The sequence below is a fragment of the Zeus faber genome (genome assembly GCF_960531495.2).
Source record: "Zeus faber genome assembly, chromosome: 4".
NCBI classification, from domain to species: Eukaryota; Metazoa; Chordata; class Actinopteri; order Zeiformes; family Zeidae; genus Zeus; species Zeus faber.
Genome location: NC_137191.1, coordinates 19,876,749 through 19,903,490, shown reverse-complemented (window position 1 = coordinate 19,903,490; position 26,742 = coordinate 19,876,749). Strand labels below are relative to the sequence as shown.

General features: G+C 42.8%; 1 protein-coding gene across 1 annotated transcript; it reads right to left on the bottom strand.

The window, feature by feature from the left end:
* Positions 1 to 1,777: 1,777 nt before the first annotated feature.
* Positions 1,778 to 26,383, bottom strand: fbxo41 (F-box protein 41; the record flags this gene model as incomplete). The annotated part of the gene is made up of 13 exons (XM_079998489.1): positions 1,778 to 1,840; positions 2,170 to 2,285; positions 2,889 to 3,047; positions 3,516 to 3,634; positions 3,714 to 3,809; positions 5,550 to 5,702; positions 6,456 to 6,571; positions 6,782 to 7,020; positions 9,802 to 10,226; positions 12,657 to 12,730; positions 14,468 to 14,675; positions 25,468 to 25,697; positions 25,835 to 26,383. 13 exons carry the CDS (start codon positions 26,381 to 26,383, stop codon positions 1,778 to 1,780), a joined length of 2,547 nt encoding a protein of 848 aa, XP_079854615.1.
* Between the last annotated feature and the right edge of the window lie 359 nt (positions 26,384 to 26,742).

Below are 26,742 nucleotides of genomic sequence, written 5' to 3'. Positions count from 1 at the left end.
TTAGAGAGGAAGAAGTGTGATTCAGTCTTTATACTGAATGGTAAGTGCAGTCGAATGTGCATGGTTTGATATCTGCACTCAGGATGCATCAAAATAATGCAGATGCTAATATATGCAATTGCCCTATTAGTTATAACAGTTATGGTTGAAGTCTATTGGGTTTATAGTGCTGCCACTACAGGTGCTACTGACAATCTCTTGCAAAAACATGAGGCCATGTCCAGGCTGGACAGGCAAGCGTTGATTGTTATCAAGAATAATAGAATAATAGAATAATTTGAAATTCTCAGTCGAAATTAGAATAAATATGATACTGAAGAAAAAATGGCTTGGGTTTTTTTTTTATGAGCGCACAGCATCAGTTAATGTGGTTCTGTGCATTTTAAGAATATTTTCCAAAGGGCAAATTGTCTCCAAGATGACTTCAGTATTACCAGTCAGTTGTAACAGAATCCACCAGAGGAGGGCTCCCTCTCGCTCACATTGAGGGAGAAATGTCAACGCTGAACTACTAAAACGGAAATCAAGCGGGATAAATGGTCACATTATACCACATCATTTACAGCTTTTCTTACGAATAACATCCACTTACGACAATATATAAATTCTCCAAATATCATTTTTCATTTTACAGGTTTTTAGTTGCTTGTGAATTCAGGTCATCAACCCGCCCTGCTTTACATGTGTATATCTCTGTTTAACGGTAATGGCACATTGGAGGAAACACTCATTGTAATGAGTGCATACAAACCGTTGCAAATGGCACCGATTTTGTGTAGGAAATAAAAAGAGAAATAAACTGGTAGCCCTGTTTAAAAAAATATCAGATACTGCATTTGGTTATTATGGTAATCAAAACAAAACAAAATCAACAATTGAGAGCAAGAAATGGAATAAATGCACATGTCGGGATGTGTGAGCTGTAGGTCTGTGCTCTACCAATATCGATCGTGGACATTAAAAAAAGAAAAAAAGGGAAATCCTGCTCACATGGGAAAAAGAAGACAGCAGAATAAGCAAAATGTGTTGCTGCCATGGCAACCGGACCATGCAGCGACTGTAGGATTGTAGATAAAGACCGTCCGTGTATAACCGGTGGGTTTGGATTCTGAAAAGCCCATATGAGATATCATCTGAACGCAGAGAACCGTCTGTTTCTTCGCCAAACTCACGCAGATAAAGCTTCCTCTACGTAAATTAAATCAGCCCAATTTTTATTGGAACGTCGTATGCAACTGGAGATGTCGAGAACCTTTCTCACTGTTTTCTAAAACCTCCTGGTGGTAAATGAGCCACCAGGAGCATGGCATCCTCTGACATCCTCTCCAGTGGTTCCGCCGTCTAAGGTGGTTTTCGGGTGCAGGTCAGACGCATTAGATGCATAATACAACTCGGCTCCAGAATAGAAAGAGATGTTGTTTTACTTCAATTACGACCCTCCTGTTGGGGACTCCTATTTGGCAAATTAAAAACAGGACCCTTTGACCGATATCTACGGTTCATCGCAGCCTAAAGCAAAAGGTTTGACTTCCCCCGCCGGGTGGGTGAAGGAACTGGTCAGGAGTTCATAACTTGAAAAAACCTGAAGTTTTGCGGGTTTCGCCTGAAGCGGCCGCGCAGCCCTCCGTCGGCTGCCCCCCCCCCCCCAAAAAAAAACGAGTTTTCTGGTTCCTCGTGGCGTTGGCCCCGCGGTCGCTCGGTGTTCTCCAGCGATGCAAAATGACCGGGACTGTTGAAGTGGAGGGACCGACGACGACCCCGAGCCGCGGCGACGACGTTAGCAGAGGCTGTCGGCCTTCACGTGGAGGATTTTGGAGAAGCCGGGTCTCTTCTTCAGGGCCTGGAATTGAAAAAGGAGGTCGGGGGAGGACAGTGATGATTCATTTGCGTGGGTGGCCCCGTTTCCCCTTCTGCTCGATGGGAGCAGCAAAAAGGCATCAACGTCCAAGGCTCTTTGGACAACTTCAAACTTTAAAGCCAAGCGACAGAGAAATGTTCCGATTTTTACTCATAGCTACTTAACAGACTGATGTAATGGTCAGATGTTGCCAATACCTCAATCGTGGGCTAAATGCTTTTGGTCAATAAAATAGCGAGACTTCAAGGGAACGAAATTGAAGTATAAACTGAAAAAAGACACGTTATTATTAATGTTAGTCTGACAGTTACCTGCAGCTTGTTCACCATTTCATCGAAGAGTTTTCTCGCTTCGGGGCTGTTCGGGTCCTCGAAGTAGTCCTCTATGCCAATTTGAACCACAATGGAATTTAGGTTGCGGCACACACCTACACAAAGAATGAAAGAGACAGATAGACAGACAGTATTGTGGAACCTGCAGCGCCTCGTGTGTACTCCTCCTAGCACTCTCTCTCTAATACTGAAAAGATCTTACTCATTGAGCCCATAAATACATGGAAACAACTGTTGCATTGTTTGCAATCCCAATACTGTCAGAGGTGCAGAAAGATTTCCTCATGTAGTTTGTACAAGCTGAAGAGTGCAACACTCATTCGGGGCTGGGTATTAAAATTCAATACTTTTAAGGTATCCGCTGAATTGCATCAAAGTCATAACATGAGTATTTAAACTTTCTCTGGCATTTAATGCTAAATTGTCTTTTCAGCATTTAATTAAAATTCTGGTTTTTAAAAAGCTAAGTAGAGAAATTTATATTTCAACCAAGTTTATGTCATTGAACTCAGTATTTCCGGTATATTCATATATATACCAGAATTATATATTATAATATATAATGTATAATAGAATATATTATAATATATATATTATATATTATAATATGTTATATATTATTTACTGTAGGGAGTATGGCTCAGGAATTGGTATCAAAGTCACAGTATCTATGTTTTATAATAACTTGTTAAACTGACTGTTGAAGTGCAGCAGGGCCTTGGGAGTGACGGGCGTGGAGGTGAGCACCAGCATCTCCAGGCCCTTCAGGCCCTCCCTGCACACCTCTGCCGCCACCTCCTGGTTGATCTCACTGACGTGGTCCAGCTCCAGCACCTGCAGACGCATGCAGTTCCTCGCTGGGAGGTGGAGAAGAAGAAGAAGAAGAAGAAGAAGAAAAAACAAACATGAAAAAAAGAGTAAGAAATCCGGGTCATCGGAGTTAGCCTGAGTGTTATCTTCTATGGAATGAAATATGGGGGCAACATTTCATGAAAAATAAAATAAATGTGAGGAGGAAATAAAAAACGGGGTCATGAGGTTTTTAACGAGATGGCAAATTGTTGTGGAGATAATAAAAAAAAGATAATTGCCATCCATTTTAGTAAACACTCCAAACATAATATGTGAAGTACAAACACACTCCTCAAGTAAGTGACTGTGTCAGGATAGTGGACAACATACCAGCATTAAAGTAAGACAAATGTAAAAGTTATATTAGAGTATATCAATTTAAATAACATAGAGGAATCTCAACCTTTGGCATATTGTCATACACTACACATAATAATGAAAAGTGGTGAAAAGCCATTCTTCATAGCACCCACCCAGTGAGGCCAGTCCCTGGATGCCACACCCTGCTCCACCCACGCCCAGAGCGCGGAGATGCGGCCAGCACCGCCCGATGGTCTGCAGGCATCTGTTGCTAAAGCGAGCTTGCTGTTGGCTGAAACAAACAAGAGTTGTACGTTGCTATAATTTAACATCCTATCAACCATGACGGTGGTCGGCCTGTTGCCTCTTACCAGGGGTGTAGCGGCGCCACCTGCAGGGAGATGATGTCTCTACATCCTGCTCCTAACGCCCAGATCACCTCCTGACCAACTGGGTCGGTGGCGCTCCTGGTGCAGTGACAAACAGAGAAAATTACATCAATGCACAACGTCCGATGTAAACTACCTGAGAATGAGCTTGTGCACCAACTTATTAATTTTTATTTTTACTTTTTAATTGACATATCTCTTGTCTATCAATCTGTTTTTTTTTTACTGTATATATCTTATTTATTAACCCTTTGTTTTAATTTTAAATTTTTTGACCCAAGGATTATTTGGGGTGGGTCAGGGGGGTGTTCTGCGTACTTTGGGGAGGAAGGGAGACAGGGATAGAAAGGGTGCTGGGAATGTATAAATGTTTATAATTTTAAAAATGGAAAATGTAATAAAATTGCATTGGAAAAACAATAAACATACAATGTCCAGATCCACATGCATTACGCTGGATGTTTGAATTAAATTACACGCTTAAAAAACACAAATCACATTACAGTGACAGGAACCAGATTGTAAACTACTGCTCAGGGTCCAGCTTCCTCAAATGATTTCGGTGCCAAGATCATCTTTGTTCACAAGGGGTCTTATTCACCCAACCTCTCCTAAATTCTTCTTAGTTTTGTTGGTTAGAAAGGCGCCGATGGAAAAACCAACATGGGATTGGTCAAACATTGCGGATGCCCCATGTGTACCAGACGATGAATCAATCGTTGCTGAGCCGAATGTGCGTGTCTCTTCACGATGATGGGCACAGAGAGACACCCTGTCAACACCATGAAGGCCTCCAGACTGAAGGGCCGGGTGCAAACAAGACACGGACCCAAGAAGAGAAGAAAATCCCTCTCAGTGAACATATCACTCATCTCTCTCTCCCCATGGCACGGCGAGCAAAGTGCTCTCTAAAAAACATACACGTTGCTGTTGGGCCCGATATTGTGCTCTTGGGTCTTTTATTATATATTTAATAACGGTTTTGAACCAAGCTTTGTTGGTATGGTTATGTTCAATATTCTATTAACATTTACTATGAGTTACTGTCAGTTCTGGGACGAAGGTAATCGATTTTGCAGAAAGAATAAGTAAAAGCCACATCGGCGTAACACATTCCTTTGGAAAGGTATGTTTCCACATCCATTCATTTTGATTGCACAAATGAACAGAAAGAAATGTATACGAAAAAAATCAACATATTATAAGATATATTATAATATATATAATTGGGCCCAGGATCAGAGGTGGCTGTACGCCTGTTGCCGGTCAGGGCAATCAAAGAGAAACAGGTAAATCACCCATCCCCACTCCCTATCTGCTCCCGGCTTGTTACATCTTGCCACTCTCTAAAATAAACTGGTGTGTTTGCAACATCTCTTCCTGTATCTCTGTGTGGGAGGGCCTTGAAAACACCACTCGGGTTGCGTGTGGCAGGCGAACTGCCACAATTATATCGTATTATATTATATTATATTGTATTATATTATATTATATTATATTATATTATATTATATCATTAAACAACCAATCCATATATTTTGATTGATATTTTATAAATTAAAATAAAATGAACTATATAATATTATATTATAGTATATTATATTATATTATGATTATTATTATTATTATTATTATTAAACATCCAATCCATATATTTTGATGCTTTTCATAATTAATTCAAATAAAAAATATATAGTAGAGCACTATGTTTGTGGAAACGTTCGTAAGTACCATCCAAATGATATAGTACGCACGTTTTGAAAGTGAGGCCCTGCAAGAAAAGCGGGGAGTGTAAACGGAGTGGAGTCCTGGTTCTACCTGTAGGTGACGGCCTGCAGCGCCCGGCAGTAGCAGCTCGCCAGCCAGAGCGAGCGGTCGGTGAGCAGGTTGGGACAATGGGAAACCTTCAGGATCAGCAGGTTGCTGCCAGTAGCTTTGAGCAGAGCCTCCAGGCCGTCCTCCAGACAGCCACTGGGATGGAGGGGAGGAACGGGGGATGAGGGAGAAGGAACATAATGAGGCGGCGACGCTTCTTTTTTTGTGTCTTGTTCAATGCATCGTACAATACGTCACTGGAAAAATGTCTTTTAACCACCAGTGTTATCCTACAGATAATGTGATTGATTCTTTAATTAATGTGAAATAGGCAAATGCAAACAAACGTGCACAGAGCTGAGAAGCGAAATGAAGAGCTTCGCTGATGAGGTTTAGTTTCCTTTTCAGGTATACAAATTGGGTTTATAGTTTGGGCTTCTTTCCACTACCTATTCAACTATCTATTCCATCTATTCTTTCCATTTCCCGGCTCTGAATTCTACTTTGTTGTTTCCTAATAAGCACATACTGGAGGTATTTTTCCATCAGCAATAGGGTTGGGAGGGAAAATGTGTCACTTCATAATTTTTGACAATTAATCAACTCTTGATTCGACATTTACACTGTATTCGATTAGGTGTGACTCTCACAAGTCATAATTATTACACTTTTTATTTACTTTAATACATTGCGGATCTAAGGCTCTGCCGGGGGAAGAAGTGGACCTGAAGATAGGACGCAATACCATCTCTGACTCATTTCTTTCACACATACACCAGCTCCTCACACCTAGAGCACACACCCTACTTTTCAGTTCTTTTGGTGGGAGGTCACTCCCATTGTCAGAAATACATACATTATAATCGTCATGGACATCCTGATCATATTGGAGATGTAGCCACAACTTACCGCGTGCTTTTCAGGTACTCCTCCTTGGTTTCCTTCTTCCCTCTCTGTCGCGGCTTGAGGTTTTGCAGGATGAGCGAGTGTGTCTGGGTACACCACTGAGACAGTGTGCTTAAAAACTGAGCAGGAGACAGAAAAAGGATTAATGGGGGTTGCATTCATTTAGCGCTTTGGAAGCCATTCAAAGCGATTCGCAGTTAATTCCCCTCGCAAGCAGATCGACTGCAGAAGGCAGAAATGCAAGGCGAGCGGTCGAACCAGCCAGACCCTAAGCAAAAACCCGTCCTCAAAGCTGTCTTCAACAGAAATCCTCCGTCTCGGCATTTCACCTTTGAAGAGATGCGAGCGTTCTCCAGCAGCACCCGCGTCCACACGGCTGGGTGGCGGGCCACGAACTTCCAGTCGCGGCAGACCTCGGCGGCCCTCAGCAGCGTCTTGGTGTCCAGGTAGGTGAAGATGCAGAAGAGTGCAGCGCGCATCTTCAGGATCTCCGGCCGGATCACCTCGTTGGACTTGGACGGGCTCTTCTCGTAGCGGCACGACTTGTTGTGCGCTCCTTCCGATCGCCCTGCGGGGCGGGGGTGGGGGTGGGGGAGGTGGCGGGGTGTCATACTATTAGACCCTGGAAAATGCCACTCATTTCAAGTAAGCCTGCCCGTACACGTATTAGGTAGTTAGACAGACAGATAGACAGATAGATAGATAGACAGATAGATAGATAGACAGATAGATAGATAGATAGATAGATAGATAGACAGACAGACAGACAGACAGACAGAAAGACAGACAGACAGACAGACAGACAGACAGACAGACAGACAGACAGACAGATAGATAGACAGACAGATAGACAGATAGATAGAAAGTGAAATATACAATAAAACTCACGGTTAACTACACACTAAAGTATGTCAGGATGGTATAAAATAGGCCTGAATTTAAAAAAAACAATTAAGCAATAAAAACCTGTAAAACGAACTCACTAAATAACAAAATAAAATAAAATAAAAATGCAGGATAATGAAAAATGAATTTTTTTTTTTTTTTTTTATAAAGCCGTATAAAGCTGAGGAATTTAAGTCGTGAAACAATCATTAAATGCCACGTGGTAGCAACGTTTTCCAACTCACACGAAATCAGAATATATCTATGCAAATGGATTTTAAAAAATGTTCTATTTCCATCATGTACAGGCAGATCCACCCTTGTTCCTGCAGCATGGCTGGGATGAATCATGTCGCCGTTGGCCTTGGAAAGAGCTTTTCTTGAAAAGCAACGGGGCTTTGAACCGTTGCTCGTTCACACTTTCTCTCGGCCTCACTCAAAGGCGAACGCAACACGCACAAACACACACACGCACAAACACACACACACACACACACACACACACACACACACATACACAGACACACGCACGCACGCACACAGGCAGGCAGCCATCTATACATCCTATTTTTAATCCTGCCAAATGAGTGGTGCAGCCCTCCGTGTGTTCCGGGCTCGGGAGTAAAATGTGGGATTTTTCAGATTAACACCATCTGATAGAAGCTGGCGAGGGCCGTTCCAATATGGACGACTGCGTCAGAGCAGGAGAATGTCATGAACATGATGATTCACCGCAGAGGAGAATTTATTTTAATGTGTCACAGGAGTCCGACCACACAAACATAAGCGGTAGATGTAGTTGGTTGGTGGTTTACTTTCGCACCGCGGACGGGGGAACTTGCCATCACAATGAACCCAAAAATCAGCTGGAGGATAAGGAGAGCAGCAGCAGCTGTGATCTGATGTGCTGCCGAATCTACAGTCGGATAGAGGGACGTTCAAAACTGTTTTTCACCACTGCTGAGTGCTTAATCGTTAAATCAGAAGGTGCCGGAACACAGAGAGGTTGCTGAATCCGGTGGGTTGGGGGGAGGAAAAAAGTCACGGAACGCACGGGGTGGCTCAAGCTGCCATGCGCGACGTGGCACAGGCTTTTTTTTTTGTTTCGTTCTTTTAGGAGATGTGAATAAAAAATAACTAGCGCTGCCCCCTGAAAGTCAATGAGTCGAATCATCATTCGGAAACCCGTCAGTCGACTGAGATTCTTCAGGTCGAGCAGTGTTTCTTTTTGTATTTTTTTTTTTTTGTCAGTCAGTGTGCATTACAAACAGGAGATAAGACAGATAGAAGAGTGCCAATTGCACAGAGATAACATTTCAATGGGGAATTCTAAATTGTAAATATATCTCTATATGTGCGATAATGGCTCTCCGCGCGTCCCGATCGCCGAGAACCGTTCCTCCAAATAAAACAACTAAAAACCGTGCAGGGGCAGGGCACGGAGGAACAACTTGTAGACTTAACGCATGGAGAGGGGGGAGAGTCACGGAGAAAGTGTCCCCATTACGCACGGTTTCACTCTATAATCACGTTTTGTTCCGTAAGGAGATGTAAAATAGCAGTTGTGGCGCGCCGATCACTGATCACTGATCACCGGTCACCCCATCGCTGACTCACACTTCGTCTGCACCGTCGGAGAGGAAGACAGGTGTGCGAAATGCGCCCCAATCGCCCCTTCTCCGGCTTCCGCCCGGCCCGCTTGTTCGCGTTGAACAGCCGAATCGATTTTTTTATTTCGAACACTATTTCTATTTGTTTTGTTTGGAGAAACGGGGAATGTGGAGCTCGAGCCGCAGCTCCGCAGCTTGTGTGGAGGTGCTGGATCCAATCAAATAGGTGTTCCAGCAGGATCCAGCACCAATTAAGCCCTGCCACTGCTACAACTGTTACATAATTTTTCACTCATACAGAATAAATATATATATATATACCTGTATATAAATGAGTTATTGTATTTTAGTTATTATTGATTGTATGTTGCCATTTTTTTCAATTGTAAAGTTTTAAAATATTTTGTATAGGGCAATTTTTTCCTTGTATTTTCAATATGTATTACTTAACTGTGATCTTTATTTTTTTCTGATGTGTTCTATCTATCTATCTATCTATCTATCTATCTATCTATCTATCTATCTATCTATCTATCTATCTATCTGTCTGTCTATCTATCTATCTATCTATCCATCCATCTATCCATCCATCCATCCATCCATCTATCTATCTATCTATCTATCCATCCATCTATCCATCCATCCATCCATCCATCCATCTATCTATCTATCCATCCATCCATCTATCTATCTATCTATTCATATATCCATCTATCCATCTTTTGTCCGATTTGGGTACCTTGGCTCTCAGTTGTATGAGTGTTGGCAATGCCGATGGCAGCTAATGTTTGATGGTTTTGATGTAGGTGGAGGTAAATGAAGGTTTTACAATCCCTCCATCCAGGACCTCTTACCGGCACTGGGGCGGTACCCTGCCCTGCCGTGGTGGCCGTGGGGATGCGGGGGGGCCGACTGCTGTACCTCGGCCATGGCTCGCCTCTCGTGCTCCCACATCTCCACCTCGGACTCGGTGGTACGCGAGCCCACGTCGGACACGTCGCCCTCCTCCCCCTCGGTGCTGTTGCGGTACGGCCGGCGCTGCCAGTTCTGAATGGCCTGTTTCCGGAGACCCCAGCTCCGAGACCCTCCTCCTCCTCCTCCTCCTCCTCCTCCTCCTCCTCCTCCGCCGCCCGGGGAGCGCTCGTAGCCGCCTTCGCCCATCCGACACTGCACGTGGTAGTACTGCGACTCGGGACCCTCGTCCATGGGATGCATCTCCACGCTGTCGCTGTCGTAGCCCCCCGAGCCCTGAGACACCGACTTTACACGTCTCGATACGCTGGGGAGGGAAATGAGCTATAATGAGTTCATGACGAGTCAGAGAATTATTGTCAATGCTTCACCAAAACATACATAATTTTTTATTGTTTTTATGTTCTTTTTATGTTAGGTTACAGTTAACTCTTAGGTTTATTGCAGATTTCCCAAATGTTCCATACATTGCCATATTCCTTTTATTTATCTTTTTGTTGTATTGCTTTATTATCATTTTGCCTTATTGTGTTGATGTGAGCTGCTGGCACAGTCTATTTATCTATCGGTACATTTTTTAATCATGTCTCTGATGTGACACATATTTCATAACCAATTATTTATACCGATATCCTTATATAAGCCAATCTTGAAGCAAAGTCTTAATAGAACTGTATTAACACTTTCATTTGATTTGAACAATCTGATTAAAACAAATTTTCATCAACATTAAAGCAAGAAATTTCATCACAGCATTGATATGAACTCAGGAACCAACCTTCAGAACAGTACATTTCAACTGGTACAACAAATCCTTGTTTATAAAATAGAAAAAAAAGAAAGACAGAAAACACAATGAACACCAAACTATATTGTAACTTTGAACAAAGCATGTCAGGGAATAAACTGATGAAGAATTGATCATCAACCCTGATATGATCTGTTTTGTTTAAATTTTCATATAACTACTTAACTTGACTCCTGCGACAGAGTCAGTGAAGAACCAAGAACACAAAACTACTGGAACAATCCAACAACCAGATTCTTTTGCTTAGAAGTCATCCGCCCACGGTCTGGGAAGTAAACTAACTCAAAGGAGGAACTCAGCCTTTAGCCCCAGAGCGGCTGTTACATAACTAGATACAGGAAAGGTACAGACAAAGTCAGGCATATTTGTTGTTGTTTATTTACCTTTCAAATTTATACACATAAACAAAGAGCATGAAGGTTGATTTAATCAAGTTTCAAGAGCGCAAACTACTGACATCTCTTAATATTCTTTAACTACTTTGAAATTGTATACAGGTATTTTGTATATAATATGCACTAGAAATAGCTCCAATAAAGCTCCTGATCACATTTATTTTTCAGTCCAAATCCATTAAGCCACAGTTTCACAGTTATCGACTCAGTTTTGATGAGTTTTGAAATCGAAAAAGGCAACTCAGGCTGAATTTATGGGATACAATCCATCAACAAGGTAGCTAACTTTGTTAAGATCAATCATTGTGATAATAATAATAATACAAATAATAAAAAATAAATATAGCTGCAGGCAGCAATACACAGGGTCCAGTTTATTCACATTAGGTACTGTATGTATTACAGTTTTCCGGGGTCTCTGAAACGGAGCACGATTTTCCGAGTTTAAATTGAACACCGCGTCGGCTCCGTCGGTCTGCCTTCTCCTGGTTGCTCATCTCGCGGGGCAACCACTATGCGGTCTGCGCCGCGCAACCCCAGAATGCGAATGAGCACCCAGAGATGATATAAGTTGGTTTCCGACTCGGTTCATGTCACAAAGCCCCTCCCTTCACAAACTAGTCGAGGAACACCAACATTCTTCAACTTTTGTTTCATTTACAGTCTAATCTACATACTCCATATGTAGATCAATATTGACCAAACGCGAAAGACAAGACGTCCGAAACGTTCCGGCTCTAACGAGACCTCAACCATGGCTGTGCATACTGCAGTTGTTTTGTTCCAGATACTTTTAGCCTGAAAAACTGAGAAGATTGAAAATAATAAAAAATAAAAAAATCCCAGCAATAACAAGTGAAACAATCTCTACTTTATCATTGTGCAGTGGGCACAGTCTGACAGCATTACGACATTGCATGCTCTGTTCCCTAGGCAGATAAAAAAATACATTTTATTTAGACAAGCTATTATTGGTATACTGTATATAGATTTTTATTGATATTTATCATTATTATTGACTATTTATTCTAATCATGTTAATTAAAGCATTTCAATATTGAGTGGTTTTATGATTTTCGCATTTTTTTAATGTATTTATGTGAAGCATAACCTACTGGCTATATGGCCTGCTGGTGATTTCAGAGACCTTTATGATCAGAAAATTGCTGTTTTAATCCTCAATTTTAGCCCCATGTCCTCACATTCCACAGCAGCCACTGAAGTTCTCCCTAAAGAGCTAGCGCTGTGTTTGAAGCATACCAGTTAAATTATAACTATCGTACAGGAGGAATTAATCTGGTATGAGGATGTGGGAATTCACAGTCATAATTCATAGTCATATCAATACTTACAATATGTCAGATACTGTCAGAACTTCTCCTTGCTGTGCTTTACTTGTGCAAAAAGTCCCAACTACACTTACGTCTTATCTTAAGTCGCTCAGAGCGAAGTGTGACGGTATTGATATTCAAACGCAAAGCCTCATCACACACATACACTGACCTGCGTTGTTCAAACCCAAAAGAGTACCTACCCCGTGCTGGGGGAGGAGCGTCGCTCGGACACTTGGTACATCCCCCTGGTGCTCCCCGAGATGCTGGAGTTTCTCTAAATACAGAAAAGCACAAATATGGACAAACAGAAAAAAGTTGCTTGTGAAATGTAAAACGAAGGCCCTCAGATATTACCAGTATTTTGGCCGAGCATCCACAGCACAGCGCGGCAGAGTTAGTGTAAGTGCTTGTGAGTGATATGACTTCTTCAAGTGGTCCCGCCGCCCTGTTTGGAAATTTCGAAATGGAGTGCCCAAGCCTCGATACTGGAATACCAAATATGACTTTGCAAATCTATGAAAACTATAAATTAATGACGGATCAAGATAAGATGAGATAACACTTTTTTTCCAAAACAAAACCATGAAATAATGTCCTTCAGATGTGATTAAACTGACAAGCAAAGGGAGACCAGTCATCCCTCCCTCCTCTCCTTCTGCTCGTTTCAGAAATAACCGAGCGGCATCTTTGTGGGAAGCCATCTCCTAGGAGATGGGGGTGACCTTGCTGATTACATCGTGGACACTGAAGAAATGGAGTGAGAAATTACGGCTAGTTCTACCGTGACGTCCGGCGCCGCACCGAGGTGCCCGCCGAGACGCCGCTCCACTTTTAGGCCCGTCACGCCGGTTTCGTCACGGCGTTCGAGCGGAGACGTGTGTCGGCCGCTCTTACCATGAAAAACACCTTTCTGCCGGAGCCAGCCTTTCGTGTCAAATCCCTTTCTTATATCCCTTAAAAAAAACAATAACTCATGCCGTTTTAATTGAAAAAGCTCAAATGTCACTGATTGTGCGAGGGCCAAAATGGCATGAAAATCAATACAGCTGTCATTGCTCATTTACAGATAAAGAGGCTTCAAGCTACTACAGATGTGAAGCGAATGAGATCACACAGGGAGCAGTATCTTGCCAACAATTTGAGGAGAACGTTGTATTCTGTCATATCAAACAGGAAGTGAAGAGTTCACCTCTGTCTCTCAGATGGATTTAGACAACAAAATCGCCTTGGCAACCGCATGGTAATGAGGTTTCTGGAAATTATGCTGACAAAACCCCCCCCCAAAAAAACAAACAAAAAAAACAATCATTTCAATAAAGAAAACTGTTCAACTTTTTCCTAAAAAAAAAGTGTCCCTCTCAATATGACTTATTTTTTCAAGGACCCAAAACCATTGCCTTAATAGTAGCCAAAATGAATTGAAGCATCAATGAATTCACCACAGATGAAGGCACTTAGCCAGGGGCTTTACCCCCTGATTGTGCCGCCTCATAATTACTATATATACTTCATGTAAAAAGAAAGAAATTTGGTTTATTTTCATCACAATCCTCATGGTGGAAAATCCAGCGTATTATGCGAACCAAAGCAATTACGGTCAAAACAGCCTCTGGGTTTGTGTGCCAATCAGCGTAATGTATGTTGTGTCGTGCAATCTGAGTCTATTATGGTTTGGCCCCGTGATTTACTAATCAACTTTCATGAATTATTAACAGCTAAAAAGCTTCTTTGATGACGGTCAGAACGCGATGAAGGAAAAAGCTCTCAAGATGTTGGGCCAAACAACATTCTGGACAAAAGGGACGTGTTTAAAACAGGCCTTGTGTCTTCTCCGAAACAATCCCTAATTTGATAAGAGAGCCCACAGTAATGGAACAAACCATTTTTTTGTAGTGATAAGGAACAGTTAGTGGAGACACAAGCCCACATAAGAGAGGAGAAAATGACACGTGTCCACATCCTGCATTTTGTTCATAATGGACAGTGTCCCATCATCCTCCTCCGCGCTCACCTGGCGTCCATTACCCTTTGACCCCTGGAGGCTGCAGCGTCCCAGGCTGCCGTTGGGCGTCGTGCCACAGCTGCTGATGATCTGCAGCTGCTTCTCGGCGCGGTCGGCGCGGTCCAGCAGCTCCTCGATGAACTGCTGCAGGCGCACCTTGGCGTTGGCTTCGCGCGCCGCCGTCTCCTGGAGGAACTGGTCGATCTGGGCGACCTCCCTGCGGGGAGGAGGGGGAATGCCGGCGTTACTCAGGCGGGTCAAAGGTCCAGCGCGACGGCAAATAGATCGGCTCATCCGACAGTAGGTTGAACTCATGGGAAAAAGACACTGGAGGTGGAAATAAGAGGATTTTATTCCCAACGGCGAACACTCCATGTTTGCCATGTTTGAACGCTGTCTGGGAGACTGAACGTTGCAATCCAAGTGGCAATCGCTCGGTGGATTCCACTAGAGGTCCCAGAATTCCGTGCAAATCTGCAGAACCATTTTCAACATCTGGGTTTTACCCTCGCCTTATCCTGGCACGAATGGTTTCTTCTAAAGTACGCCTTCTTCTGATCGAGTGATTTGTTTTTGTCACTTGAAATTTCACTTATTGTCCATGGCGGACACCGTCACCAATAATGGAAACAGCATAAGGAGGAGAACACTTACATAATGCAAAATACATTGAATAGCTGTTTCTTATAAAGTGGCAGCTAAGTATATATGGGATAAATATAAAAAAAATTGAAGGCCACTTAGAGCAAATCTCCCACCAACATTTCCATCCAACAGAGACGGCTGGTCTGGACACTGATAGGATCTAGCCTCCACCTAAAGACAGAGCGTGTGCAGAGGTCAAGTCCAACCAACTGGACAGTTTATTTAGTTGTCATCCAACTAGTGTCAGGGATTTTGCAGAAACCCAGAAAACCACGACAAATCAGTCATAATATGACCATCACCATGCAACGGGAGTGAATTAGATTCACGTTTTCCCCACTGAATCCTCACAATTCCTTGTCATCTCTACATCTTGTTCGTTCTCAGACCGCACCCTCCTTCTACAACTCCACATCTTTTATTCTCCGAGATTGTTAACATGAAACGGCATTCTGGTATTCCCAGGGTGACACAGGCTTCTCCCGGCTCTCTCTCTCTCTCTCTCTCTCTCTCTCTCTCTCTCTCTCTATCTCTCTGTCGCTCATCCGCATTCTGTGGCAGCCGCAATTGAGTAAACAGTGTCTTCAGCAGAGCTTTAACAAGGATATTTGGCATCGGCACGGATAAAGGTCAGCTCATGAGACACGAGTCTGGATCTGGCCAAAACTGCAATCACAAAAATTGGGACACGGAAGTCGTGTCGGTATTCAAATAGCTAGAATCGGTTTCTTGTTCCTTTTGAAAGGTATACTGTTCTGCATTATCCCTCTTTTTTTGTACAAAATGGCTCAAAAAGAACTAGACATTGCTTTGGATCCCATTATGTTGTTTGTATTATCACTAGCAGCAGAGAGCCAAGCCAAGGTTCAGTCATATTTGGCATCTGTCAATGCACCTCACCACAAACATTTCACATATTTGAAACGCTTTCAGCTAAATCGCAACAACAACAAAAAACATCCTGGGTTTTGTTTTTATGTCAAAATGGGTTGTGAGCAGAGAAGCTAGTGTGTATAGCTTCATATACTGCACAGACGAAATGCTACCCAAGTTACCTGTGCAATATGTTAAATATAATTCTATATAAATATGTATATAAAGCATGCATATATTATTATTATTGTTATTATTATTATTATTATTATTATTATTATTATTATTATAGTTAGTACTGTTATCTAATAGTAACAAACTAATATCTTATAGTATTGTTAGTATCAGTATGAATAATGATGATGATTATTATTATGATCATCACTACTATACTATCGGTATTTCTACTATATAGCTATACATATATTTACTATACCAGCATATCATAGCATAGATCAAAATATAACTTACTACTAATAATATTAGTATACACCGATCAGCTACAACATTAAAACCACTACTAATAACTCACTATTAACGATTATTGTGTAGCTTCCCATCGTGTCGCCAAAACAGCTCTGACCCATTAAGGCATTAACTCCACAAGACCTCTGAAGGTTTCCTGTGGTGTCTGACACCAAGACGTTAGCAGCAGATCCTTTAAGTCCTGGAAGTTGTGAGGTGTGGTGGCCACGGATCAGGCTATTTGTTCCAGCACATTCCATAGATGCTTGATTGGACACTAACCCACATGATGTTAAGGAGAACGTGATTCATCAGACCAGGCCACCTTCTTCCATTGCTCCATGTACAGTTCTGATGCTCACTTGTCCATTGTAGGTGCTTTCGGTGGTGGACAGGGGTCAGCATGGACACTCTGACAGGTCTGCAGCTACACAGCCCGATACACAGCAAGCTGTGATGCGCTGTGTGTTCTGACGCCTTCCTATCATAGCAGCATGAACTTTTTCAACAACTTGTGCTACAGTGGCTCTTCTGTGGGATCGGACCAGATGGGCTGGACTTTGCTCCCCACATCCATCAATCGGCCTTGGGCGCCCATGACCCTGTCGGTTCACCGGTTGTCCTTCCTTGGACCACTTTTGGTAGGTACTAACCACTGCATACCAGGAACACCCCACAAGACCTGCCATTTTGGAGATGCTCTGATCCAGCCATCACAATTTGGTCCTTGTCAACGTCGCTCAGATACTTACGCTTGCCCATTTTTCCTGCTTCCAACACATCTTCAACAACTGATTTTTCAATTGCTGCCTAATATATCCCACCCCTTGACAAGTGCCATTGGAACAAGATGAGCAATGTTATTCACTCCACCTGTCAGAGGTTTTAATGTTGTGGCTGATCAGTGTATAGTATTATGCACTACTGACTATAACCTCCTGTAGTTCGTGGGCGCTGCTCCCTGTAAACTCCTGTGTTTATGTGTATAAACAGTATTTTATTATTTGACTTCTGCTGCTGTAACACCTGAATTTCCCTCTGGGGAAATAAAGACTTATCTTATAGTACATCCAAATGGAGCAAAATCCCACACAGTATGTTTGTAATATGGTCAAGATATCTGTAAAACGTATTGCTTTTACAAACAGGAAGGGGAGCCATTAGAGCAGCTGGTGTCCGGGCTCCGCACGGCTCTGATGGTTCGATCCACCAGACATCAAGTGCTGGCACCGCTGTGTTTTCCAGAAACGGGGACATATTGGGCTAAAAATAATACAATGACTTTCTTTTTTGCCTTTCTTGTCTTGAGGCAAAGTTCTCCAAAACATGACTCCAAAATTGGATGGAGAGTTTTCTGTTTTCTATAATTAATTAAATGAATTATATTGGGGTTTTAGGGCTTTGTAACGGTTGAGTCGTAAACAGTGTGGCTGCGTCTGTGGGCTAGTTCATGTAGTATCTTAGTGTTTCTACAAGCTATGGCATCCACCTCATCCTCACTGTCCCAAAAACTCTCACCCAGGGGCCTCTGTTAAATCCCACATAGAGTAGTATCGAATGCAGCACTTGAAGAAATACGATATATGCCTTTACACCACCACAGCGGCTCTAATGACGAGACAACAGGGCAGTACGTTTAGTACAAACACTCACAATAAATATCGATCCAAAACAATAAATGGTCGTATTCCAATATCCCGTATTCCAATATATATGCTCAAGAACAATCCTGGAGACAGAGATAGCGGAAGCCTTGCTTCATATATATGATATGATATGATACTCCCTTCGTTATAATATAAAAAATGGGATTATGGTGTTTCTGGAGCTAATCTGGTTTTCATTAAGATTTCATTCCATATTTAAGGAACGGGATACAGGATCGCAGACTGAGTTCCATTTTCCGCCTTTCAGATTGTCAGCCTCGTAAGGCTTGAATTTGGGATGATGTGGGATATAGTGCCCGAAAGCAAATGCGGCATGGAGGGGGAATCACTGGGTGAAGCAAAGCAGTGCAGACGTACGAGTCATTTAACCTCTGCTAAATACAACCCATAATTCATATAAAAGAAAACACACAATTTTTTTTATTTCCAAATTCAGTGTTAACTGGTTGCTGCAAAATGTTATACACTTGTTGAAAAATAAAAAATGCATAAGCACTCGTCTATGGAGAGGCATATAAAAGTTGTAAGTTATAAGATATGAGAGTTATTTCAGGGAGGACTTTAGCTATAACACTGCACGTTACTAGTGCTTGAATGTATGAAGCTCTCTATGTTTTAACTGTTTTCTTTATGCATTATTTTACTCCATGTGAAGAAAATGCTTTGAGCATTTGAAAAAACTATAGCTGTACAAATGTATTGTTATATAATGTTATATAATATATATGTGTTATATAATGTAATGTAATATTATTATTGTTATCGTTATTGTTATAATTATAATTATAATTAATATTATTATAATTATTATATTGTTATTAGTATCATCATCATCATCTTCAGAGCGGCCAATCAGCAGCAGATGGCAAAAAAAGGGAAAGCAAAGGAGCAGCCGTGTGAAAGCAGAGGAGGTGAGAGCTAGAAGCGGCACAGAAACAGAAACAAATAAGAAATTTAAAAAAGGAAAAAAGAAACAGGAACGAGCACACGTCTCCGATTGGGACGATGGCGGAATTTACAGTCAACACGTCTCCAGGGAGAGGAGCAGAATTTTGAATTTAAGAATTTGCTCAAGCAGCGTCTGAATCGGAATCCCAGGGGAAGGTTCCTCGGCCTCGTCGCCATCAATGATCAGGTGGCCAGCTCATAAAGTCCTTGGCAGACATGTTTATTCACTTTTTTATGGTCATTGGATGTGTCATCGAAATACAGACTCCATTTAGTTGATTAACACAAAAAAAGTTATTTAGTCCGTTTTTTGTTGCCTTTGGTTTGTTTTTCTCTTGATGTAGACAAACTAGTTGGAAGGACTCAACACACAAGTCCTTTTTGAATTCTATGCTTTGCTTTCTTGTTTTATTTTGTTTTTCTATTACATTTTTTAGTCCCACTGGTTGGTATTCTTTGTAGAGCTTGATCTATGTATATATATATATACACATATGTATATATATATATACACATGTATATGTTTCTATAGTAGTTCAATGTTCTCACACACATGCACACGCACACACACACACACACACACACACACACACACACACACACACACACACACACACACACACTTAAAACAGCACTTTTGAATCAAGCTTTTGAATCACAAGAGTGTCAGCAGAAGCATATCGAATACTTTACAATTTTAAAATATTATGGGGACATTATTATGAAGAAATATTATTTTGGATTATGAGGACACTAAATGTGTCCAGACAATCCCAATGGCTTATCAATGCTGGTGGGCATTCCAGTGTGAAACAATAACAATAACTATTTTGGTGTATTGGATATGACCCAAATAAGTAAGAAAAATAATGTGAAAAACACTGTTAATATGAAGACTTGAAGTGAATAGCAGTCTACTTTCAACATTTATAGCCATACATATTATGCATGATATAAACAGTAGGGGAAAAAACAATAAAATACTTACTTACTTGTCCATATACTAACTCATACATTCATATGTTTTTGGAATAGGTTGTGCAAACCATGACGTACTTCCATTAAATTACTTAATGAATGACAGAGGAAGTTTAAGGAGAGGACCATAACAGGCGTGATGAATAACACATGACCTTCCAGAGAGTTGTCTCTACATAATAACAATCCCTCGTTAGCCTCCTTTCAGTTGCCACCGCCCGTCGGCCATTAATTCAAAATTATTCCTTATCAATATTCATAAGCAGGAGAGGACTGATTGAAAAGCGTCGACGGTGGAGAACACAAAGCCATTGTGCGAAGCGTCGCTCCGCGAGCTGAAACGCGGGAGCGGCTCCTCGTCTCCCTTTCTGCTGCGACACCTGGATCAGACGCGGTGGATTAAGTGATTTTAGGACGACCCAATCTGCGCGGACAACCTTAAAAAACGCACATTAATACACGCAGATGAGATAGGACTTTATCACCCAAAGAAAAGAGGCAGCACGGGTGGCTTGGGCCAGAGTAGAGACAGTAAGGTGAGATGAGTGGTAACTTTGTAAGAATTTAGTAAAAACATTGGTTGGCAATAACATTGTGATAATTAAATAATAACATTGTAATATTTTAGACAAACTCATCCATTATGTCCATATTATTGTATACATATGTAGTACATAAATATCTAATCTATATTTATACCCACACCCAATAGCTGCTATACTGCCACTTGCATAGAAAACATTTTGTATATTCTGTATATATATATTCTGTATCCTCATCTCTCTGTACAACAGACTATTATTAATAGTCTGATGAATATAGTCTCATAAATATAAAAGAAAGACCCAGGATTTCAACATCCTTGTCACAAACATGTGACGTCATAAAAGACAATGGGGAACAATGAGGATTAAGAGACAATAAGGACACCAACAAACACAAGCAGAACTGCCACGCTCTCCTCAGTGTGAGGAGCGCAACATGATCTGAGAGCCAAGGAAAGCCGAACAGGAAAAGGAAAACACAGCGATCACCACAACGCACACGTCAGAGCCAATGAGCGTCCTCCACAGGAGCCGTGAATTCTGGCCTGAGCTCCGATGGCCAAAATCAAATATCTTCAAGTAGGTTCAATAACCTTACGAACCCTCCTCTGCCATCACCTCTCTCCTCACTCACAATTTAGAATTGAATTTAAAATCGGTTTAAAAACGCTACCATGCACCTGCAGCAGAAATTTAATATTTACACCTAAATGCTATGATTTGGACGGATCTCTGCAAATACTTTGACATGGGCTTTACTTTCTCGCCAACAACCATTATGTGTAATTTATGAATGGGCAGAACTATTTTGTGCGTAAAAGCATCAGTCGAGGCAAATTTATGTAACATCCGGGCATTCATTGATATAGTCTTCTAGATATCTATTTTTGTTGGTGTTTTCTCTTTCCGTGCTGGGGTTTTCACTCTCGCCACAATGCCTACTCATTCATATTCAATAAGCACATTTCACAGGGCAAATAAAGATGATCATATTTAATACCACTTTGTTTAACAGCACTTAAGCGGCAGCATGAAGAAGTGCATAGGGGTCCCCAAGCTTCTGGATCATGATCATCTGCACGGACATTTTCATTTCTTAATTGGCGATGGCAGCATGACCAATTTCATGACCAGAGTGTGTATTTATGCTAATTAACCTATGCAAATTAGACGCATACACTCGCTCACTTTAGGATTTATTGCTGTTTACTAACAGTCAAGCTTATTTGCAAAGAAATCCACATCTTCCAAAAGCACCCCCCTCAATCGAGAAAGAGTTTTGATAAGTGATCGCAAATACAGCGATTCGGATCCTCACAAAAGAAAAGAGCGACTGTTCAAGAAAAAAACATTAATCCACTTATCATATTATGTATAATTATACAGAATAAAGATAAAGAGCTGACACTTTCAGATCAGTGCGTAAGGAATGTTTTCTACGCGTCTTCCCTTTCCTGTTGTTTCAGGAAGCCACCGATCCCTCCCTCCATCCCATTTGAGGAGAAACAACAGAACTCGCATCCCATAAATCCAGCCCTCGCTGTTGGAGCTGATCGATTGGACGTCAGCCATCAGCATCAGTGTCTTAATGCCTTCACATACAGTACGGCCTTCTGCTGATAGCACCCTCTGCACACAACTTGCAAAAATACTCTACAATTTAGTCTCAACCATCTGACCCCAAACAATCAATCAACAATCAATCAATCAATCTGTTGAGTCATTTACAAGTTGCAGAGTAACTGTTAATTGTACAGATAGTTTTTATAGGAATGACAGTGCAACTTAGCTGTTCCAAAATGAGTGCAATTAGCATTAAAAGTTTTATTTTTTGCAATGAATATCATGGGGAATATCATGAAAAGAATTTCCTTTTTTCTCAAACATGCTGTCATTTTTTATGTTTTTTCAAATGAATGAATAAAACGAATAAATCAAAGGTAATCAGGCTGAAGCAGGCGTGGAAGCCCCCGCTGATTGAACGCACACGCAGACGTTTATTATTTATCTATGTTTCAACCCGCTTAACAGGTTACAAGGCACAGAGGGAGGTGATTTGGCCGCTCCCAAAAAGCCGCTTTCTTTCAGCATCTGGCAAATAACATTAAAACTAGAAATAGACGTCGCGCTTCAGGCAGGGAATCTCTTACTGTCTGTCTGTCTGTATGTCCTTCGATTATAATGTTCTTCGATTATCTCAACAACCGTTCATCTGATCGACTTCACGCTGCGCTGCCGGGGACCCGAGGACCTGCAGTGTCGTGCAATCTGGACGAGCGACACATGTATTATGAATAAACTTTGAATAAACGGGGAACAGCGAGCCGGCGGAGGGCGGGGCTTCCCGTGAAAGCGGTTGGCCCTCTTCAAACAGGCATGTTTGGTGCAGACAAGCCACAGGTGTAATATGAATAACTTTGAATAAACAAGCGAACAGCGAGTTTATTCAAAAGCGTGACTTGGGTTTTTTCCCGGGAGAAAGTGCATTTTCCCGATCCATCCATCCATCCATCCATCCATCTAACAATCAATCTATCATCTATCTATCCATCCATCCATCCATCCATCAAATCTATCTATCCATCCATCCATCCATCCATCTAACAATCAATCTATCCATCTATCATCCATCCATCCATCCATCTATCCATACATCTATCCATCCATCCATCCGTCCATCCATCCATCTATCTATCATCTATCTATCTATCTATTTATCCATCCATCTAACAATCGATCCATCCATCCAGCCATCCACCCAGCCACCCATCCATCGATCTATCCATCCATCCATCCACCCACCCATGCATCCATCGATCTATCAATCTACCTATCCATCCATTCATCCATATAGCTTTCCATCGAATATATCTATCTAATGCCTCTGACTGACATGGCTGCTGACACAGTGAGACAGGCCTGCAGCTCAGAGTTGAAGCTCTGGTGACAACTGCTCGCCAAATCCTCCGAGGTGACCCAGCCGAGCCTTCGCCATCTGTGATGTTCTTTTTCCATCCCAGAGCCATTTTGTATACTTTACAGTGTTTAAAGAGCCAACTGTTTGACTGCCAGCTTTCCATTTGAAGAAATAGTGCGAGTGGACAGAGAGGGGGAGAGAGAGACAGAGCGAGCGAGCGAGAGAGAGAGTCCGTACCAATCCAGGAAGGCAGCGACAAAGCCCAGACAGTATTCTGTTTTTTATTGATAGGTTTGGGATGCACAGCCGCAGCGTAATTTAGGCACAGATGAGGAAGAGCAGGGGTACAATTTAAAACCAACGGCAGCTATAGATTCAAACCACCAGCATACCGTTTTGAAGTATTGGTCTTCTGTGTATTTTTAGCTACGTTAACTGACTCCAAGATACGATAAAATGGAATTGTATTTTTCTAGTGATAAAAAGCAAAAAGGGAACCTTGTCACAGAGCTGGTCCCAGGTGGAAACTAGACAGGGAATATCGATGGTATTTGTATCTGTCAATATTGAAATTCCATTGCTTTATTTTACATTATATTGGAATACGTGATGGTATGGTGGATTAAGCACCGGTCCATTTTCCAGGAAATGAACATTTTGTAGTTTGTGTCGACAGTCGGTTTTGATTGGACGCTGTGGAAAGCATCTTTCTGTCTGAACACTGGTGCTGCAGTTTGGGCCTGATGTGTGTGTGTGTGTGTGTGTGTGTGTGTGTGTGTGTGTGTGTGTGTGTGTGTGTGTGTGTGTGTGTGTGTGTGTGTGTGTGTGTGCGTGCGTGCGTGCGTGCGTGCGTGCGTGCGTGTGTGCGCGGCAAATTAAAAACCTCATGAAACTTTCCGCCTGAACGCCTGTTTCTTTGACCCTGAAAAGAGGTAAAGATTAACTGTTGTACAATTCTAAATGGGCAAGTTTGAAAAGGCTACTCGTTATTTAAAGTTGCTTACCTATAATTAGAGGAAACTGGTGGGTGGCATAAAGTCACTCCTCCTGCCAAGTAAGTCTAATATTATGTTGCAAAGAATATCAAGTAAAATGGTTTTATCTTTCGTGTGGATGTGAAAGGCTGGCTTACTGTATGACTTCCATTTGGTAGGAAGTGGATTATACAGGTATGTGGTTTTTTTTACACTGCCTCTGGCTTATTGAGGGAGAAACAACATAGCACTCCGCTATTTTTCGATACTGGATTTTATGCTGCAAAGGCTTTGAAGTCCGTCTCCTGAAGCACTGGATCAGGTTCTAATCCAAGGGTCTCGTGATTTCTTCCAATGCGTTCCACTATTTCCAGCACTTAAGTTCTCTCCGCTACATTTTTCCATATGAGAGAACTTTCTGTCAACATTAAAAAACCAAGAATCTTCCACCGTCCATTCCAACATTTTCTATATCTATACCATCAACCCCTTCAAATGCTTCTAAATTCTAGACCGTACGTACCATGTTCCCACTATTTGAGTTTAATGTCCAAGTCCACTTTCTACTCCCAGTAACCAGAAATGTCGTTTCTAAAGCAGTAAAGCAGTTCCTGCAGCCAGGGGCCAGACAGCAAGGCCTGATGTTGTGATGACAAGCGGACTGGCGCGCCTCCAGCCCAGCTGCTCTGGCCTGGCGCTCCATTCAGTGTGAGCAGCCCGACAGAACTGGGCGGCACTGGGAGACACGGATACGGTGATGGGCTGGATGCAGAAAAACATCTGTAGGGCGGTGGGCGGTCTGAGAATCACCTTCTGTCACGGAGGGAGAGGGGAGACCGCAGGCTATTCCGTATTACACTATGTGAGAAAAGGACCCAATTGTCCCAATTTTCTGGTTTTGGAACATTTCAACATGAGATGGTGAGAAACCTACCTAAAAATGATCTCCTGGTCCCGCTGACACAACCGCACAGAAAGAGGAGAGGAATTCACTTACTGCTGTTTGTGGTTGAGTTCTTCTTCCTTGTTGACCAAGTCCTGCTTGAGATTTGCCAGCATCTCCACAGAGACATCCACCTGCCGGGAGAGCTCAGAGGCTTTGTCCTCCAGGTCCTGCTTCTCTTGGCTCAGGCGGTCGCTCTCCTGCTTGGCCCGTTCCAGCTCGGAGCTCTTCCTCTCCAGCTCCGCCTGAAGACGGCCCACCCGCGCCGCTATTTTCTGCTCCACCTACAAAGACGAGGAAGACGGGGGCATGGAGATGGAATATCATTTTCACTTTGCATTTCCAATTACATTAAGCTCAGCAACCATAGACAAAACACCACTTTCTCCAGACGCTGCATGGTCCTACTGATCAAACATACCTCTTCAGACAGCTTCTCGAGCCTCTCATCCAGCTCCAGTCGTTCGAACGCCCGTGCCTTGAGCCTGGCCAGGCCTTCCTCGTACGCAGCCTCCACCGCGCTAGCGGCTACGTTAGCCGCCACCGCTACAGCCGTGCTGGGGTTTCCATGGGAACCCGGGTGTTCGGATGTCATGGCTTTCTTCATGAAGATCTCCCCGAGAGGGAACTCGACATTGGGGATGTAGCGAGCGGCGGCGTTGGTGTTGGCCGAGGTCAGGCCCAGGTCGTCCGGACAGGGCAGCTCGCGGCAGGGGAACCGCCGCTCCTTGAAGGCGGCGGGACGGAGCGGCTCGAAGGGGTCGTTGTTGTTGGCCGGAGCGAGGAGGGCTCCCTCTGCGACGAGGGGCAGCAGAGCGGCGGCCTCGCACACACTGTTGGACTTGGACAGGACGTAGAGCGTCTCGTACGTGTGGTTGTACTCCAGGTGGGCGCGTAGGGACGATAGGCTTCGGAAGCGCTTGTGCTCCCCGCAGCGAGGACAGCGGTACGGCAGGTCCAGAGAGGCCATTCCGCGCTACGGCCGCCGGAGGGGTCGCGGAGCTCACACGGCACAGCGGCAGCGCCGGTACGGAGGCACGGCGGCCGAGCACCAGACTGATCTTCTCATGGTGGACAGTTACGCTAACCCGGGGCGATCCAGAGAGAGGCGAGACGCAAAGGAAGGGCTTGGATCCATTACATAACCCGACATTGTGAGAACGCTGATCCACATGGTGTCTTCTCGCGCCTGCTTACTGGGTTTCCATTGTCTTGGATGTCTCCACGTCACCCACCTGAGGTCCTGAAAATACAGAGAAAACAGTAATTCATACTTAAAGTGAGAAGGCCATACTAGTATAAAATGCCTAATGATGATGATGATGATTG